This window comes from Carassius gibelio, chromosome A10, assembly GCF_023724105.1.
Source record: "Carassius gibelio isolate Cgi1373 ecotype wild population from Czech Republic chromosome A10, carGib1.2-hapl.c, whole genome shotgun sequence".
Taxonomy (NCBI): Eukaryota; Metazoa; Chordata; class Actinopteri; order Cypriniformes; family Cyprinidae; genus Carassius; species Carassius gibelio.
In genome coordinates, this window is record NC_068380.1 from 18,943,227 (window position 1) to 18,965,606 (window position 22,380).

Below are 22,380 nucleotides of genomic sequence, written 5' to 3' on the forward strand. Positions count from 1 at the left end.
TGATTTGATTTCTTAAGGATGTGACACTACTGGAGTAATGATGCTGAACATAGAACTTTGATCACAGGAATAAATTACATTTTAAAATATATTCAAATAGAAAATATATTTTAAATAGTAAAACTTTTGCTGTACTTTGGATCAAATAAATAAAAAAAATTGAGCAGAAGAGACTGCTTTAAAAACATAAAAATCTTACTGTTCAAAAACTGTTGACTGGCAGGCTATAGATTGCAGAAGTGTTCTATTATAATGTTTTATATTATATTGTAATGTGTGTGTGTGTGTGTGTGTGTGTGTGTGTGTGTGTGTGTATGTGTATATATATATATATATATATATATATATATATATATATATACATTTCTGTCCCCCTCACTTCTGAAAAGATGGCTACGCCCCTGGTAGTAGTAGTAGTAGTACCGTAGTAGTACAAGCAACCAGTTTTTTTTTTTTTTTTTCAATAGATTTATAATTAAAAAATATATATATTTAGCTTTAAACTAAATGTAACTATATGTAAAAAAAAAAAAAAAAATCTTCTGTTTGAAAAGTTGATAAGGCTTTCCTCAGTGTGTATAATTATATATAGTAAAAATAGTTGCATGTTGTTATTTGTACTTAGCTTTTTATTTAATTTTTTCTGTTCTTGATCACATTTGATCTACAGCCTGTATTTATTTATTAATTTTTTTGGGTGGTGACCCACCAGTTGACAATGAAATGCTGCAATTATGCGTAATTATGTCCAATTTTTGTTTCTATTGTATCCCCTGTGAATACCTGCAGCACCTGCACACACTTCCTTTATTCCTTTTACCAGCAGCACACTACAGTTTCTGAATACTAATCACTGCTTTTTAACATGTGTTTGGGGGATGCAATCAAAATGAATGATGAAAACCTTTATGAAAAGCTAACAATTGGTTAAATCATCTAAATGTTGGTGAAACACTGATATTTAATCTTTTACAGGCTAATTATGTAGATCAACATACATGATCCTTATGCTGCGTTTCATTCAAGACAGATTTGGAATATCCCCAATTTGAAGCAGATTCCATATGAACAAATGGCAATGCATTTGTTTCACAGGCATAAAATTAGCAGAGGAGATCATTCATCATGTTTTCAGCAGACTCTCTGCAAACATCTGCTGAACAGGTTTCACTGTCGTGTAAATGTGGGAACTTTGACTTCTTAATACATGTTATTTGCTTAAGCTGCAGTGTAGTGTGATTTCAAACACGGTTTCTTTGAGATTTCACGTGTTCCCTTGTTGAAATTTCAGTGAAAGTGAAGTGAAGTGACATTCAGCCAAGTATGTGACCCATTCTCCAAATTTGTACTCTGCATTTTACCCATCCAAAGTGCACACACACATCAGTGAACACACACACACACACTGTGAACACACACCCGGAGCAGTGGGCATCATTTATGCTGCGGTGCCCGGGGAGCAGTTTGGGGTTCAGTGCCTTGCTCAAGGGCACTTCAGTCGTGGTATTGCCAGACCGAGACTCGAACCCACAACCCTATGTTTAGGAGTCAAACTCTCTAACCAATAGGCCACAACTTCCACGAACATTTCATTGTTTTGTTTTGTTTTTATTGTAATTCATACATCATCTGAAAGCTGAGTAAATATGTTTTCCATTGATGTATGGACAATATTTAAATTTTTTCGAAAATCTGATGATATCGAATGATAATACATTTGATATATTCACGGTAGTAAATTTACAAAATATCTTCATGGAACATGAGCTTTGGTTAATTTTCGAAAGATTTTTGGCATACAAGAAAAATTGATAATTTTGACCCATACAATGTTTTTTTGGCTATTGCTTCAAATATATCTGTGCTACTTATGACAGGTCCAGAATCACATTTTATGATGAGTAATTTTGCGGGTTGTGATGGACTTCTTAGTGCAAATGGTGCAAATGAAGCTTTGGTGCACAGTTTGCACCAAAAAATGGAGACAATCTAATTGGTTATTCCTAGTTTTGTTCAGTAAATAGTGTAGCATTGCATCCCTTCTAAGTGCTTTTCATATCTCACCATGAATGACAAAAGCCAACAATGGCATTTCTGATGTGTTTCCAGGCTTGCCTATAGCGGGCATCAGCTAGAGATGACATGCTGTGGGTATTAGCAGACGTCCAACTAGATGTCATTGATATAATGGAATTGAGACAGCAGATTTGCTATTCTATAAATCAGCTTCAGTCCGGCCCGCTGTTCGAACATAGCATTGAAGAAAAATACACAATTTGGCCTCAACAATAGCCGAGCACAAAGACCAACACTAGACGCTGCCAATCACATGTTTGCGTATTGTCATTTGAATGTATTGGTTTATAGTTGCATGTACTCACAGGACGTTAAACACAGGAAAAGGATGTTTATTGGCGGCGCTCAATAGCCTTCTGGGGTACCATTGTTACCGTGTACTTTGCTGTCTGTTTCTGTTTTAAAATACATTCTTGGAAAAGCAAGTTTATGTTTTCTCACTGGTTTTTGTTTGACATAGCGATGTTATCCTGGCTATGTTGAATAATATATCATAGATTTCAGCGAGATATATTATCTTTCCAGAATCTTTCCAGAATGTTTGCTAAAGTTCTGAGAACATTCCTTGTGAACTTACAAGTTCGAGAATATGTTTGACTGGAAATAGCTAGGTTATAATATCCATGCATTCATCAATCAGTCTTCAGTGTTGCACTGTATTTTGCTATTAACAGAAGCCAAGTGAGAAAAAAACAAACATATCTAGACATCTATTTTGGTGTGTACTTAAAAGTATGCATATAAAATCAAAATAAAAACTGCTTTAATAGTACTGTATATGTAGATTAATATTATATTATACAGAAACATAATATTAAAGAAATAAAAGGGGAAATATATGAAAGAGAATTCACTCTCATGACTGTTATCTCTTATAACACTTAAGTATACTTTAAAAAAAAGTTCACTTTGATGTGTTAAATTGACACATTTCACACTTGAGTAAATTCATTATTATTTCCGTAATTAGTACTTATTTTAAATTATGCTGAAGTGCACTGAGATTTATACTGATTGTTATTTACAAAACTATCTATGTATTATAATTATTTTAAGTTTTTACTACATAATCTAGAGAGCTAAGAGAGAGTTAATGGTGTGTGTGTGTACTGTATATGATTATTATGATTATTATTATTATTATTGGTTATATGTTGGTCTGTAGGTTTTTGTATTGTATGTTATAATTTGATTGTTTATTTGTATCTTGTCAGGACACTCCTGTAAAAGAGATGACTAATTATTCCCAAACTGTACAATTAAACAACAGGCTATTCTCTTCTAACATGTAGCTCAGTGTGTCCTTTATTAAATGCATGTCAAACACTGAACTTCCTTTTCAAATTAGCATCAAATCTGTTTGTCAGGACATTTATCAACCGCTTTCATCATACTGTTCTCCAACCAATTAGCTTTTGTTCACATACTCTCCCTCTTATAATGAACATCATGGTTTCCATTATTGGACATATCTGCTATCAACGCTTGTTTGAAACACTTTTTCTCTGGTAAATACAAAGGCTTGTTAATCATCAATTCTTGTCTCAGAATGTATCTCGTTTAAAGGCACACATATTGGGATTCTTGCTACTCGTTAATTGCCAGGCCCACCTATTATTATTGTAATAACTACAGTAACTAAAGCACTGAAACAAATGAATACAAAGGATAAATAAAAACTGTATATATATATATATATATATATATATATATATATATATATATATATATATATATATATATATATATATATATATATATATATACACATATATATATATATATATATATATATATATATATATATATATATATATATATATATATATATATATATATATATACACACATATATATATACACACATATATATATATATATATAATATTTATTCTATACTAAAAATACAAATCATTAAATGCAGACACACACACACATAATATTTATCAAATCAATTATTGTTTTGTAATTTATTATCATTTATTATGTATTAATTCATTTATTATATAATTTTATTTATTAACTTCATTTAAACTTTATTTTTTTAGTTTTTAGTACTTTTGTCATTCTACAATCTATTCCTCAAAACATATTTAACATAATATATCTTCTTATGTGTCATATTCAATGTTCCAATGCAATTACAATTCCACGTAAAAGATAATTCATTGAAAATTAAGATGTTCACGTTATCTTAAAAAAATAAAAAATAAAAAATAAATAGCAGAAACAGGCTGTCCCATTACAAATATTGATACAATATTGATTACTTTAATTTGATTAAGTAATGAGCACATATTGTAATTAGTTTGATTCAAATGTTTAAATGATTGACAGCTCTATTTTAGATATAAATTTTAACAAAGTTTTTGGCTTACGTTTCTGCTGTCATTGTCAGCTCAACATGTGAAGAAACGACAACAATGAAGTCATGTTTCTGGTTTCACAGGCAAAGAAAAACTGATTGGCTGAGACATCTTTGGCTCTCTTGTGTTGGAGAGACACAGAGGTGATGATTGAGTTACCACCCAGCTGAAGCGCGATAAGTGTGTGTGTGTGTGTGTGTGTGTGTGTGTGTGAGCATTGAAAGAGGCGGGTGACAGTGATGAATCGAGCTTGTGACCAGTTCTTACAAAAGACTGAGCTATTGAGAGGTGATAAACAGAGCTGCTGGGTATCAGGTGTGTGTGTGTGTGTGTGTAAAGGTACTTGTTGGCTAACAAGCTTAGACTAGAATCCTTTCTAAAAGATCAGGAGAGCTCCTCATAGAACATAACTGTGTTAACTTTCATAGAAATTATACGGGAATCAGAATTTAGGGTTTTGTTTCAATTAATATTTTAAAACTTAATTGAAAGACTGGTAACATTTGTCCCTTATATATATATATATATATATATATATATATATATATATATATATATATATATATATATATATATATATATATATATATATATATATATATATATATATATATATATACCATGCTCTAACTACCATGCAGTCAGCTCCAGATTTATCGATTAAAATGCCAAGCCTATGACAGCAATCAGAGAGGAATATCCATTAGAAAGTGATTGTTATCTAAGCCTAGCGATGCGTTTCTCTATCTAACGATAAAATGATGCAGCTCATATAATGTCTGTGTGTGACCCAGTTTCATTCTTTAATTCTGATGTTATATCATCGACTGCGTTATGTTTCTGTTATCCCGGGGTACATCTGGGAATGCTTTCATTTCTGCTTTGTTATTTCCTCGCCGCTGTTAATAAGCTTGTCAAAAATGCAAAAACAAATCGATAAAGTCATGGTGTGATAAAAATATGATTATATTCAGTTTACAAATCAATACAAAGACTTCCATATGCTTTCAGAGCTAGACATCTATGCTAAATCAATAAGTAGAATGAAAACAGCCAAAGAAAGAAAGAAAGAAGATTTCAGTGTTGTTTCCTAGTCTAATGTTGCATGACTAGAGACTGAGTTTCTGTTGATAAATCAGTCGAAGAAAAAGCCCAGTTTGCAAAGGGAAAATGTCTTTGGAAATTAAATAAAAACTTAACATACGACTACAAAATCCTTCCTTTTGGAGCTGTGGGATTATATCTTCAAGCACTTTTGTAAACAGAATGCATTTTTTCCTTATTCTTCATGGAGGCATCTGCACGGTTCATGAAACAATTTCATGAAATATGCATTTTTAGATATTTTTAAGAATCTGTTTGTGCAGAGCTTGTCAGAACAGATATATACTTGTCTTGTGACTTCATTATGCAGATAAACTGTTGAATAATCTTGTCACCTGAGCTGTTCATTTAATAAAGACGTGTGTCCGATCGAATGCACACTAAATCTGTGTGTAATGCAAACAAGCTCCATTAGTGCAGCCCAGCACCGATGCTTTATTTAATCAGAACTCGTCCGGTTTCCATTAACATGGGCTTTTAGATCATAATGCTGCGTGTCATTTTTGGTGATTGTGTTGTATGGAGTTGAGAGAAGAGTGGAAAAATGTATTTGGCCACGTGGTGATCTGTATCTGTCAGCTTGCCATCTCATCTCATCTCATCGACAGGCTGAATCTAATGCCCCCTATTCTGGTCTAAACTCATTATGATTACATTCAGTTATGTAATATACATATTTTTTGGAAAATAAAGGGTTGGTAGAATATATATATATATATATATATATATATATATATATATATATATATATATATATATATATGTTATTTTATTTTGAAAATTCTTACAAAAGGCTGCATTTGTTTAATTAAATATACAATCTGTAGAGAAATCTATGAAGAATAAGAAATCTGTGAAATTATGAATAACAAAAGTCTTTATTGTCACTTTTAACAAAATAATACGTGCTATTTTGTAATATTTGTTAAATTTGTATCATTTTATATGATTAGAAACAGATTTATAAAAAATATTCTAGATTTAAAAAAATATATATATTTATTTTTATATTTCTATTTATTTATTTTTTCATGTGTACAAATAAACTTGAGCCCAAGTTTATTTGTACAGTGCATTACACACTTTAAATAGGATATTAGTTTAGGTATTTCTAATAAACTAAATTTTATTATGAATGGCACTTTACTTTGTTTATATATATATATATATATATATATATATATATATATATATATATATATATATATATATATATATATATATATATATATATATATATATATATATATATATTCATGTCTATTTTTTATGAAAAATTTTAAAATTTAACTTTTTTTTTCTTACAATATCCAGTGACACTAGTGTCTTAGGGTTCAGTTCATTTCAAAATTAGTTTTATGTTATTATTTATTTGAACAGTGGGTTTCACAATACATATTGTTTTATATAAATGTCATATATTATACGAATGACACATAATCTCACTAAAACACATGCTGTTGGAAAACTGTTAACTCTTTCATGGCCATTTAGATAATAAAAAGACTTTGAGCTTTAAAAAGCGTCAGTATTTTCCAGCCGTATGTAGGTAAATTGTATAATTGCAAGGTCACTTAGAGTTGTGTGTTATTTAGAGTCGATCTCTGTTCTCTAAAAGAACATCAGGGCAAGTATGACAGGGGATTTTAAAGTAATAGTTACCTAAAAATGAAAATTATGTTATTAACTCAACCTCGGAACATATATGCATCTTTATTCTGTGAAACACAATCTTTCACCATATTAACCTGAAACAAGCAATCCATTTAGCTCATGCAAGGAAAGTCTCATCTAAACGCTGCCAATGTGGCAAAGATGATCTATTTACGGCCTCAGACAGACGGCTACAGCTGAGTAAATCTCGTCTGGAGGCCATAGCAGTGCAACTCTGAAAAAGATGGATATGTTGCTCATGCAGAAGAGAAAGACATACTTGCCATACATTAGTTCAGGTGATGTGGAAACAGATGAAGAGAGAATTGAGCACAGAGATAATTAGGCTACAGAATATCATATCAACCTAATGCACAATAACCTAACAATAACTTAACTGCAGTACGCATTTCCTTTTTGATAATATTTTAAAACATTTACTTCATGTTTTTGTCCATTTTGGCAAAACACATTTGCCAGTCACCCTGAAAGATTAGAATTGCAATTCAGTCTAATATTTTACAGAGTATCAGTATAAGGGGTCGTTTACACCAAACACGATAACTATAATGAAAACTATAACTATAAAGGTATAAAAATCTATCTAGTTGTATGAGAACAGGGAAGACCACATCATAACTGTAACAATAACAATGCAGCGGAACATAATGGTTCACTTTCAAAATGTTTTTGAATTTTTTATTTTTTTATTTTTTATTTTACTGCTGATGAACAATAAAAGCACTGACAATCAGCATCCACTTGACTTTAGACTTTTAAACACGTGTTATTTCTTGGGTTGGACACTACAGTAGCATAGTTATTTTTGTAGTTATCTTTATAGGCATCATTGTTTGCGTGTATGGGCCATAGAGCGGTTGGCATAATATTATAGTAATCTGACACATTTTCAAGTAAAATGGGTTAATTCAATAATAATAAGAAGAAAGTAATGAATTTATCAATCAAATATTGATTAGATTATAACAAGTAAGGCTACTTTCACATTAATCCAGATGCTTTAACTTACTACGTTTACTACTTGAACTTCTCTAGGTTTTTGGAATTTTGTCCTCCCTGAGATTACATTTTTGCTCAGAGCAAAATGTTTAATGATGTGGATGAATCCGCAAATACCAAAAACCAAGTACTAGAAACAATAGCATGTGTTTAGTCATGTGATGCATGTAGGAACCATATGCATATATGATTGCAGAAAAAAATAAAATAAAAAAAATAAAATAAAAAAAATAAATACATTCAAACCTTTTCCTATTTTATTCCACCCCCTTTTGGAAACAACCGAGGTATACTAAATGATTTTAAACATGATTTCTAGACTCATATGATTAAAAAAACAAAACAAAAAAAAAAAAACTCAAAAATAACAATATACACACACACGCTCATATATATATATATATATATATATATATATATATATATATATATATATATTTAAGTCATGTTGACTTTTATGGCAAAGTAGCAAAACTACATCTCTTTTGATGCACTGAAGTGAACTTCAGGGAAAAGCACAAATACTACAGAAGTGCTGAATATGGTGCATTAATAATAGTTAAATGCTGAATGATATTATATATCATATTATTCTGCATGAGCTGCCTCTTTCAGCTTGTTCTGGCCGTGGCTCAGAGTTGGGTTGAATTCACAGCGCACCTCTGCTGTCTGTCTTTTAATGCACACCAGGGAGGCTTTTAATTAATGTCTTTGTGTGCACTTTGGACTGCCAAGGCCATTGATAATCTATCTCCCTCTTTCTCTCCTTGGCAATACATTATCTAAATGTGTTTTGCGCTGACAGGATGGCTGCTGTGCATAAGCACCTGTCCTGAATGGAGAAGCATTTAAGTAGTTACAAAAAAAACAGATCTAGTGAATCCATTTGTCCCGCTTGTGGGTGTAACATTGTGAATTGTGGTTTTCATTCGTTGTGGATATGTTGTTGTGTAAGAGGTTGGATGAGTGTGCTGTTTGAGTGAATGTGAAGATTTATACATGAAATTGTTTTTAAAGGAGTAGTTCACCTAAACAATACAACTCATGTTAGTGTTTATTTACCCTCGTGTCATTCAGAAACCAAATGAGGTAGTTTAGTGAAATGTTCAGGCTGCTCTTTCACAGACAATGAAAGCATATTGACGAAAGTCTGTTAAGCTCCTAAAATGACACCTGTATACTATTATAGTAACTTTGACTGAGGAACGGACTAAAAAATAAGCCAATTGCCCTTCACCATAAAATAACTTTCAAATGCTATTTATCATAATTGATGCCAAACCTGTTACATACATGTTAATGTCCCATATGCAAATTAGATTTCAGAGATGCATCTCACCCATAGAGTAAAGGCGGGCGTACACGGTGCGAATTCGGATGGTCGGAAGATCGTATGTCAACGCACACGGCACGAGTGAGTTTATCTGAAAATCGTACGGACGACATGATATACGACACGATTTTACAACCTGCGAATTCCAGAAGCAATCGCACGAAGTTGATAGACGCGCTCGACTTGAAGCAGCGCTGCACGCACAGAAGGATCACTGTATGACATTAAAGTACCGCGAGAGCGATATGAGAGCACACATATCCAATGCATTCGAATCGCTCTCGCGGTACTTTGATGTCATACAGGTGATCATTCTGTGCGTGCAGCGGTGCCTCAAGGGGAACGTGCCTAATAAAACTGCTCTCCCTCTCTCATAACTGCAAATAAAATATTGATACGAGCCTTGACTGTTTCCTACACGTACAGGTTATTTTTCAACAATAGGAAACCGGGACGTTTGGTTACCCTGTGTGTGTGTTCTTGTAGGCCTATATGGTTTATAAATATCTGAAATGGGTATTAAAATGTAAACATGGTTTATGAGGACAATTACTGTACTCTCGTAAACCAAATGGCTTTAAAAAATACTATACGGTGTTTAATATAAATTTTAAACATGCATTTTTCGTGATGGATAGAAGTAGTGTATGGGGATATACAGTATAGAATACCGTTACGTCTATGGAGAGTCCCTGTAAACTACATATGCGTGTGTGAGCGAGAGAGGGAGAGAGAGAGAGAACTAAAAAGGCATTGGAATACGTTGCTAGAAACATCATACAGCGCTCGCTGTTCCTGTCAGACTTCAGCTGCCGTCTTCGTCTTTCTTCTTCTGTGGTTTTCCTAGTTCGTGATTGGTCAACTTCAGATAAATCAACAAATCGGCTCGTTCAACCGCACAAATGGCACAAATTCAAACCGATAGCTCACGAACTTTTTAGACATGTTTAAAAATGATCGGGAGGTCGGGAAGTGCTCATAAGCCACTCTGCTCGGCTCGTAATTCATCGCAAATGATACGAGCCGCGACCATACGAGAATACACGATTTCCACACGATTGAAAAAAATCGCATGCAAACTCGTACGACAGCAAAAATCGCACCGTGTACGCCCGCCTTAAGATTTTTAGCAATATTGAATTATTATTATTATTATTATTATTATTATTATTATTATTATTATTATTATTATTATTATTATTATTCATTTAATTTGCTTGAAAGCCCTGTCCAAGCATGAAGAGCAGCATGAACATTTTGCTAACTGTCTTTATTCATGAATGTATATTACCATTTTTTTTTTTATCAGTTTTAATTAAATGAATGCTTTATTCAGTAAAAAATGCATTAAATTTATCAAAAGTTACAGTAAAGACATTCACAATTTTACAAAGATTAGTCGCATCTGAATTTGAAGAAAGAAAAAATAATAAATTTCGATTTACTAAAACGTCCACACGATTACTATTTTGTTCCCTTAATTTACTCATTTGTTTTCTCGATTTATCAAGGGAACCAATTAGTAAATTGTGCACACAATTTATAAATTGAGGGAACAAATTATTAACTGTGCATACGATTTAGCCTCCTATTTTTTTTTCCTGCATGCCATGTGTGGGGCTCCGTAAAATAGAAAACATTATTTATATATATATATATATATATATATATATATATATATATATATATATATATATATATATATATATATGTTTATATATTTTTTTTTTTCACAAATTATTGTTTTAACTGTATTGTTGATCAAATAAATGCAGCCTTGGTGAGCAAAAGGGACTCTTGAATACTTCTGTACACATATATTTTCTTTCTACCTGTTTGCCTTGCACATCAACAAGAATGACATTTAAAATAAACAGATGCTAATTATTAGTAATTCAGAAACATAAAAATGGAATGTTTCCCATCATTTATAAATCCAGTAAAATACTAATGTTGGCCTGATAGCCAAGGAAATGAATATAGACTCCACTTCATTAACCTATTCATTAAACCCTGTGTCTTCAAAGCATCATCTCTCTATTGAAATAAGCACCTGTTCTTTTTAATGAAGTTGCTGAATGTTTGACTTTAACGACTGAATTTTCTCATCAGCTCTTAACAAGCAGCAACCAGCACTGATCGATGGCATCAGTAATGTAATCACCTCCCTTTGTGCTTTACATCTCTGCAGTGTGCAAGCCAGGCTTTTACCGATCAGCTCTTCAGACCAAAAGCTGCAGTAAATGTCCTCCCAGAAGTTTCACCAGAGCTGAGGCCTCCACCTCCTGTCAGTGTGAGCAGGGATACTACCGGACCCAATCAGACCCCGCCAACATGGCCTGCACAAGTAAGAGCTAAAGGCATAATTAACCCAGAAATGAAGATTTACTCTTAATATACTCACCTTCAGGCCGTCCAAGATGTAAGTGACTTTTTTCTTCAGTAGATTTTTGGCTGTGACCATGGTCCTTGGTGATTCATAAAAAGTCAATGGCTACCGTCGCTTTGAGAGTAAAAAAAAAAAAAAAAAAAAAAAACCTTTACAGGCAAGACAAAATTAATAGCCGTGGCTGTTGATGATATATTGAGGTCTTAAGAAGCAAAATGAAACTGTGCAAGAAACTGAACATTATTTACAACATTACTGAGTGATGTCCGGTTCACAAACGAATCATTTGAATCATTTGATTTCTTTTTGGTGAACTAGTTGAACCAGTTCATTAAAACAGTTCACTGCTGGAGCAGCACGGAAGTTACTCAATCAAAACTCACTTGCAGACGCCTGATCCGCAGCGTATCTGATCCTGGGATGAATGAACTCATTCAGTGCTCCAGTTCCTCCAGGCATCACTGAACTGAACTGACTCGATGAGCTGCGTCCATTATTGGGTGCTTCAATATATTATGTCATCGCGGGATTATGAAAACAAACCGGTGAATCGGTTATTTGAACCAGTTTATGGAAACAAGCTGTCTGAAAGAACCAGTTCACAGAAAAGAATCAGAAATCGCTGTTGGCCTAAGGCAGGTAGTGATGTTGAAAATCATATTCAGACCAATCATTTAGATTTTTCTTAGACCTTATAAGATCATCAGAAGCCACTGGTATTAATTTATATGTTGCCTGAGTTGTTTTTGTTTTTTTTTTGCTTCTGAAAGTACTGGTACCCATTGACTTGCATTGGGTATGTATCACCAGGGTCCACAGTTACTGCTAAAAATCTGTACTGTTCTACTGAAGATAAAAAGTCACCTACATCTTGGATGACCTGCAAATGTACATTTTTGTCTGTACTGCTGAACTATTGCTTTAAGTGTATTCTCATGCTGTATTTTTGCTACAATATTTAGAATTTCCTCTTCATAATGTATTGTCTTGCAGAGGCACCTTCGGCCCCACGTAATGCTATTTCCAATGTGAATGAGACCAGCGTCTTCTTGGAGTGGAGCGCCCCGGAGGAGACAGGCGGTCGGAAAGATGTTCGATACAACATTGTGTGCAGTAAGATCAGCACAGATTCGGGCCAGTACGAACCGTGTGGAAGTCATGTGCGATATCTGCCTCAACAGACGGGTCTGAAGAACACCTCCATCATGGTCATGGATCTCCTGGCTCACACCAACTACACCTTTGAGGTGGAGGCTGTGAACGGGGTGTCAGAACTAACTGCCCCTTCACGCCAGTACGTCTCGCTCAATGTCACCACCAACCAGGCCGGTGAGTAGATTCATCCCTCGGGAATTTTTGCCCATTACATGCTAAAGCTTTACATGACTGTCCATACTCTCTGCAAGAGCTTCAAATGGCATTTGCAATTTATTTAACTTATGTAATGAGAAACATTTAAGAGTGAAACTGAATATTTGGCTTGAAATAATTATTTTATATATATATACAAACCCAATTCCAAAAAAGTTGGGACACTGTACAAATTGTGAATAAAAACAGAATGCAATGATGTGGAAGTTTCAAATTTCAATATTTTATTCAGAATACAACATATGTTGATGACATCAAATATTTAAACTGAGGAAATGTATAATTTTAAGGGAAACGTAAGTTGATTTTAGATTTCATGGCATCAACATGTCCCTCTTCTTTTTCTAACAGTCTGCAAACGTCTGGGGACTGAAGAAACAAGTTGCTCAAGTTTAGGAATAGGAATGTTGTCCCATTCTTGTCTAATACAGGCTTCTAGTTGCTCAACTGTCTTAGGTCTTTGTCACATCTTCCTCTTTATGATGCACCAAATGTTTTCTATGGGTGAAAGATCTGGACTGCAGGCTGGTCATTTCAGTACCCGGATCCTTCTTCTACACAGCCATGATGTTGTAATTGATGCAGTATGTGGTCTGGCATTGTCATTATGGAAAATGCAAGGTCTTCCCTGAAAGAGACGACGTCTGGATGGGAGCATATGTTGTTCTAGAACTTGGATGTACCTTTCAGCATTGATGGTGTCTTTCCAGATGTGTAAGATGCCCATGCCACACACACTCATGCAACCCCATACCATCAGAGATGCAGGCTTCTGAACTGAGCGCTGATAACAACTTGGGTTGTCCTTGTCCTCTTTAGCCCAGATGACATGGCGTCCCAGTTTTCCAAAAAGAACTTCAAATTTTGATTCGTCTGACCAGTTTTCCTCTTTGCCACAGTCCATTTTAAATGACCCTTGGTCCAGAGAAAACGGCTGTACTTCTGGATCATGTTTAGATATGGCTTCTTTTTTGACCTATAGATTTTTAGCAGGCAACAGCGAATGGTTCGGTGGATTTTGTTCACCGACAATGTTTTCTGGAAGTATTCCTGATTCCTGTTGTGATTTCCATCACAGTAGCATTCCTGTATGTGAAGCATTGCTGTCACAGGCATCCAGTATGGTTTTCCGGCCTTGACCCTAACTCAGAGAGATTGTTCCAGATTCTCTGAATCTTTGGACGATATTATGCACTGTAGATAATGATAACTTCAAACTCTTTGCAGTTTTTCTCTGAGAATCTCCTTTCTGATATTGCTCCACAATTTTTCATCGCAGCATTGGGGGAATCGGTGATCCTCTGCCCATCTTGACTTCTGATAGACTCTGCCACTCTGAGAGGCTCTTTTTATACCCAATCATGTTGCCAATTGACCTAATAAGTTGCAAATTGGTTCTCCAGTGGTTCCTTATATGTACATTTAATTTTTCCGGCCTCTTATTGCTACCTGTGGCAACTTTTTTGGAATATGTAGCTCTCATGAAATCCAAAATGAGCCAATATTTGGCACAACATTTGTCTCACCTTCAACATTTGATATGTTATCTACATTCTATTGTGAATGAAATATAAGTTTGATATGTGTAAATTATTCCATTCCTTTTTTACTCACAATTACAGTGTCACAACTTGGAATCGGGTTTATATATATATATATATATATATATATATATATATATATATATATATATATATATATATATATATATATATATATATATATATATATATATATATATATATATATATATATATATATATATATATATATATATATATATAATATATATATAATATATATATATATATATATATATATATATATATATATATATAATATATATATATATATATATATATATATATATATATATATATAATATATATATATATATATATATATATATATATATATATATATATATAATATATATAATAAGCTGGACATGAACGTTATATATTAATGAAATAAAAAGCCACACAGATTTATAGTATACTAATTTATTTATTGACATGTTGAGTAATACATTAATGCACATGTGAAACACTTGGTTATTCAGTACATTTACAGGTAATGTGTTTTGAATGGACTAAGGTTCAGCTTCATCTTTAAAAATGTGTATTTATGAATATAATTATATAAAAATATATGCTTGTCAGTACATTCAAAAGTATGTTAACCATATTTCAAAATACAATAGAATAAATTATGAAATTACGTTTAATAATGAAGTCTTACTTCTTAAACTCTTCATTTAATTAAGTGTCAGAAAAAAACTGTATTTAGTTTGAACTAAATTTCTAAATTATTTAACATTTAATGATTTCAGACATATTAAATTAATATTCTGTTATATTATAATATTTTGGGCTTTCTAATAATAATAATAATAATAATAATAATAATAATAATAATAATAATAATAATAATAGAAAAGGAAAATCACTTCAGGGATGGTGGAAGTCATCAGATTTTAGGAAAGCACAAGAAAACAAACATTTTAATTTGGAATAATGTGCATAATAATACTACAATTAAATAAGGACAATTCTTATAAAGTAAAATTATATTGTTATGATTTTTTATTTTTATTTTTTTGCGCTCTCTGACCAGTCAATTTGTGGAATTTATGCCATTTCTCATGTTTGTTGTGTGACATCTTTATCACATATGTAAGTTCAGGGGTGTGTGGATAACAGGGGTAACCAGCCCTAAACCCTTTTCAATACAAAGGCACCTTTTCTGACTGCTATTGACTTTACATTAAGCTAATGATGACCCTAATGGACACTGAAGTGTAATCTGCTTTATCTGAAAGAGAGCCTGTAATAGCTGTGAATTGGCAGAGATGGCGGAGAGGGACTCCTGTGTGTGTGTCTGTGAGTGTGTGTGTGTGTGTGTGTGTGTGTGTGTGTCAAGTCTGTTATGTGTATCATGGAGGTGTTAGTGTTGATAAGGCTTCTTTGAAATGAAAGGTTTTCCGTAAGGCGAGTGCAGGTTGCAGCAGAATATAAGCGCTCTGCCGCTGCGGTCAGGATAATCGGTTTGGTCTGTGTGTCGAGAAGCCGTCATGTTTTATATGACCTGGATGGCTGGAGGCTAAACGAGAGGTTTGGCTGGAGTTCTGAGACCAGATGTGCTCACAAAGGTGCTCGACTGTCTGAACGGGAATCGCTATTGAAATATTGAGGGGGAATACAGGCTTTTATGTGTTGTCTGACTGAAAATCACTTTCCTATTATCTTGCTTTTGTCTTCCCTCGTTTGAAGCACAGCTCTATTTGAGGATCTTTTGTAGGCCAGAATTCAAAGCAAACACATTATGGGACATTCCAACAATGCAGTGCATTGCGTTTATGTCTTAATATATTGTATAAAATATTAAACTGACAACCTTTCGTTGCCATGGTATCGTAATTAAATCGGTGTTGTTGTTGTTTTAAAAAAAAAAAAAAAAAAAAAGTTAAATACCATAGATTCAAAATAACTAGTTTCTTATTAGCATGCATATTACTAGTATATTGTCTGTTTATTAGTACTTATAAAGCACATGCTACATCAACTAGTTTATTGAGGGAAAACTCTGAATAGTGAATAGTGAATATATGTTACGTATTTTTTTTTTTTTTTTTTCCGGTAATCATACTAGAACAGATAGTCAAGAAAATGTTTTTTTTTTTTTTTTTGAAAATTAGAAATGTGGCATTGGGATCTAACTGAAAAAAAATAAATAAAAATGTTTAAGTTGACATAATAAAACTACTACTACTATTACTAAATACATAAATACAAAGTAAATAGAAATATAAACATAATAAAAATATCAAAAGCACATAACATTACTAAGAAAAAAATTGTAATGTAAAATGTCTATGTAACTTTTACATGTATTAAAATGAAAACTAAAAATATAAAAAAATAAAAGCTTATTCAAAATATTAAGAAATATTAAGTAGCCTACATTAATTTTAAAATAAATGTTAAAATATTTATACATAGAATAGTATACAAACCATATAAAAATATCAATTAATAAAAATAAGATATGTTTATTATATTATATGCAGTTTATTAAGCAATACTCTAGCTTTCTATTATTTTTATTATTATTTAAATATTTCAAATCTAATTGTTAAAAGCAAAACAGTTGTCTTGGGAATTTAGTTTAATTTTTGGAGGGAAAACAAACATCAGTATTAGCAATGCGTTTGATGGATTTATTTTTTTTATTTTTATTTATTTATTTATTTTTTTGGTCCAGTAGTTGATTGTATCACACTCTGTAATGTTTGATATGATCACACAGTTTGGTATTATAATAACATTGTGATGACAATGCAATAATAATGGTAAAATAACCAATATGACTCAGAAATACCTTCTCAAACATTTGCAATGTGTTCTTTAAGTTACAAAAGAGAGACAAAAGGATCTTGATAACATAAAATAAATACTCCTGGCTGTGTTGCATTGGTCTGTCAGATTCTTATAGTCATTATTGAATGCTTTGACGATCAAAGCAATGTTAAACACCATGAAAACTTCACACCGCTAGTGACCTATAAATCAATATTAGAAAAAGGGAAGAGTCGCTCCAGCTTACACACGCACAGTGCTGCAACACAATAACAGATGCAGGTGCCGTCAGCCTTAAACATTTATTTTCACTTTGCCCAATCCATTATCCTAAACTCTCAGGTCTTTCTTGCAAACATTTACGCACAGCCACTGCATTCTAATTTAGGGAGAAATATTTAACATCATATTTGTGCCTATTTCTGTGCCGATGCATCTCTTTCACAAAGCACAGCAGATGCGTTTACAAGGCGTACAGAAACAGTCTTAAGGTGCTAATTTATTTCACTGGGCTCGTGAGGCTCCATATTTCCCCTCTGAAGAGGCGACTTCAACATCTGCTCAGCTCATTAAGTTACTCTCAAATCAACAGAGGAATTATGCTCTTTAAAACACTATTAATTATGACAAGCAAAATGATAATTTTTGCAGCACAAGGCGAGCTGCCACGCATAGTCAACAAAGCTTGTGTGCGGAACGCTAGCTCGCTAATCTGAATCTTTACAAAGATGTAGATGACATAAATTCTGTTTTTACTTCACAAGTGGAGGGATTTTTTAGAACTGGGAGCAGACTGTACGGGCCGATCAAATGCACGCTAATTTCTAGCATTTTCGAGCGGGATTTCAAAACAAACTGGATAGTTTGCAGGTGCGAGTGATTAGCGTGTAGCATTGGCGTGCCTCTCAAGTGCTTTCCATGATAAATGACGACAGACGCATGAGTGGAGGCATTTGTGGAGCTCTTTTTGACGAATTATTTTGTGAGCCTAGACTATTTTCTCATTGACAGCTGAGTGCATGACGCATCGGTCTGAAAAGAGTTGTGACACTAAGTATTCTCAAAGCCTCTCAGCAAAGCTCTTCTGGCATGCGGCTGGGAGCACTTGTGATTTACTAAACTCAGCACTTCCGTCAATGGATCGTTTGAGTCTCTGCAGATGGTGACCTGATCAATTTTAGGGATTTACTAGTGTAACTAAAAGTAGAAGCACGACTAACTTTCAACTGGTTGACAGACTTTTTTTAAATGGTGTAGCTTTCCATTAACACATGTTCACTTTCACAACTAGTAGTGTCACATTATATTACGCAATACGCATACAGCTAAGTGGGCTAATATCAAAACATGCTTGCTTAACGTACAGTTTCTCACATACAATGTCACAAAGTGCCTTTAACTACGTTTCTGCAAAACTTAAATTAAAAGAAAAAAAACAAACCTCCGTTACCATACAAATTTCTGCAGTTTCCAGTTGAAATGAACACTAGAGGCAGGAAAATTTAGATACATTTTCCTTCTCACATGCATGATTGATTAATAGGGCTAGAGTTTCAGTTTTCAGTTTCAATTCGTTGCACAATCATATGACTTAAAAAAAATGTCTTTGCATAAAAACTGATACTTTAAATGTTAGTCAAAAATATAGCTTCATATGTATGGGTTTGCTTGGTAACTCTCGCGATATATCTTTGCACTTGTGAGGTGAAGAGTTCAAATATGAATCCTGTGAAGCTATAGTTTAACTAAATAGCTTTAACCTAATTAGAAGGAAGTTAAAATAGTATCGTTGCATAAGCAAATGTATTTTTAAATAACATTTGCTTTCGTTAAAATTATTGGGTAGGTTTAGTGTTTGGTTTGGTGTAGAGTTTATTTTCAAACACGATAGAGCATTCAACCTTTAGCAACACTGAGCAACTGCAATATGTTCCTGGAGCAACATAATAAAAGTGGTGCAATAAATGTCTGTACCAACATAATAAAAAGTGAGAAAAGGACTTTTCATTTTCAAAACTTCAAAAGCAAATCGTTTCATAAAGTACCACCTGCATGTATTTCCAATGAGCCTGGGTTTGTAGTGTTATTTTGATAATCGATTAATCTAACAATTAAATGGTAAATCGACTAATCATTGATTATTTCACTGATTAATCAATAGACATTTATTGATTATTCAGCTTTTGCAATTAGCTAAAATATTTATTTATACATATTCTAAGAAACAAATTACGGTAATCACTTCAGCTTTTGAAATTAATGTTTTGAAAGTTATGTAATTACAATTAATTTGTACAAATACATATATTTGGCACACAAAATGAGATGACCGAAAACCCCTCTTATTCACCATTTCATTAGCTATATGAAAAATAACTGAATGACAAATCATTCTGCCTAGCATCCCCTATTTTAAGTCATGTTATGGATAAGAAATAAAATTAAGGTAAGTGATAAGACGTTTTATTATTATTATTATCATTTTATTCACAACATAATCTCTCTTAAAACACCTTGTTAAAGCTGAAGATCTTTGCGTTCGGGCTTAATTTCTATCATCTTACACGGCTTGCTCCGGGTTTGGTGCTCGCGCTCCGGTCTGCGCGGTAAACGAGCGGTCATGTGATGTGTTACGATTAGCGCAAGAAAGATGCGAAAATGCATGCTGAGTAGGGGTAACGGAGGCTTGCCTCTGGTGATTACGTTTTGGTTGCACCAGCAACTAAAGCAAAGTCTGAGGTGTGGAAAAGTTTTGACCATGTTTATAATGAGAATAATGCGTGAACAATGACGCACCATCAGTGAGCGCAGGAACACACAGAAGACATCTACAGTGGATTCAGTCATTTTCCTCCACAAAAACATGTAGACTTAGCCCAATCTTTGTGAGTAAAGGTTTTTCAAATGATAACTAAATATTCATTGAGTCTTAAATGCATAATGTTGACAGAGTATTTACGCTAATGTTGGCATTATTCTTTTATTAAATATCATCTAGTGCAAAGCAAATCCGGCGGAGTCTTTATCTTAATTTCGTTATTGCAAACTCCATCTTAATTTAAAATGTATCATAATTTTTTAATTTTTTATGAATAAATTATGTTAAAACATGAATAAATGACTCAATGTTGACAAAAGGCAAAAGAGCTGTGTGCATGCACACATTTGAATAATGTCGGGCTGTAAACAGGTTCGGGCTTTAAAAAAGCTGTCAATCAAAATATACTTGTCAGGCTCAGGCTTAACTAACCCTTTAAGCCAATATATTGCACAAAGTAATAAGTTACAGTATATAAATAAACGTGAGGTGACTGGACTTTACTGGAGTACCGAACGGCAGCGCTTGTGTAACATCCACATTGCTGTAATCAGATGCTTTCTTAACTGCTGCTTTCACACTGTAGTTTTGTTGTGTTTATTTTGTTATTAAGAGGAAAGCATTTCATCCAAACATCACTCTAACATTTGCTCTGAACTGAAGCACTGTTTTCTTCTCTTTAGCTGCATCCAGGAGGGCTGCATTACAGTCTTGCGCTACAGCGCCACACTGGTCAAACCGCATTATTGCAGGTTCTCATTAGGTCTTATGAGATCAAACAACTACTTGACAATCAAAAAAAATTGTCAATTGTTTTGTTTTTTTTGATGTTGTCGATAATGTCGACTAATCATTTCAGCCCTTTTGTTTTTTTCACTACCGTATTTTCCACACTACTGTAATATATATATATTTTTTTTGAGAAGGCCTTATAATCCAGAGCGCCTTATGTATGGATCAAGGCGCTCTGTCATAATGTTGACATTCTCTTTAGCACAGCTCCATCTAGTGGATGCATAACGCAAATCCAATCAAACGTTTGACTGCAGTATCTTCTATTCTATGCGCCCTATAATCCGGTGTGCCCTATATATGAAAACAGTTCTAAAATAGGCCATTCACTGAAGGTGCACCTTATAATACGGTGCGCCTTATAGTCCGGAAAACACGGTACTTAAAATGTTTAAAAGTAAAAAATAAAAATAAAAATAAAAAATATAATATATTTCTATATATATAATAATATAATATATATATATATATATATATATATATATATATATATATATATATATATATATATATATATATACATATAATTTTGTAGTCGTAAATGAAACATCGATTATTGGAGTACAATTTAAGTTTTCAAGTTTCAAATCTATTTTGGTTTCAAGCTGTTTTTTTTTATTTTTATGGAAAACAAACGTCCTAGAATCTGCACTCTTGTTTCTAGTCAGATGTTATAAGGGCAGATTTGTTTGGCAAAGAGTTAAGGTTGTGTTTTGTAGATAATAGTTCTCAGGTCAGGACTGTGGCTGGCACAGGAATCTGTTGGCAGGAGTTATGTCTCGGGCCTAGATTTGGCTGATGGGCCACTCTGCTCTGCCAGGGGTTTTTCACTTGTTTCTCGGCAGGGCTCCCCAAATAACTTGTTAAGAAACAACACAGCCTGTTAAGATCCTGGCGTTGGCAGTCATTCAGGGCCAGAGCGGAGGAGATGACCTTTCTTACCATGGCCCGGCATGCTTACTTCAATTAAATGACATGCAAATATTTGCTTAGAAGGTTTCACCAACACATAAACCAGTGCTGCCTGGAGTCAGTGTTGTATAGCCAGGAAGTGATCCAGATTTTTGATGCTGCTCACGCAAAGCTGGATTTGTGTTGGC

The 22,380-nt window shown here is 33.3% G+C and overlaps 1 protein-coding gene across 2 annotated transcripts in view; it reads left to right on the top strand.

Moving 5' to 3' along the window:
* Nucleotides 1-22,380, top strand: part of LOC128021461 (ephrin type-A receptor 5) — a 109,966-nt gene that overhangs the window by 34,259 nt on the left and 53,327 nt on the right. For both annotated transcript variants that reach the window (XM_052608695.1, XM_052608696.1), the window contains exons 4-5: nt 11,744-11,899; nt 12,935-13,270. In XM_052608695.1, the coding sequence (XP_052464655.1) occupies nt 11,744-11,899; nt 12,935-13,270 (492 nt within the window). The remainder of the gene's footprint in view (nt 1-11,743; nt 11,900-12,934; nt 13,271-22,380) is intronic.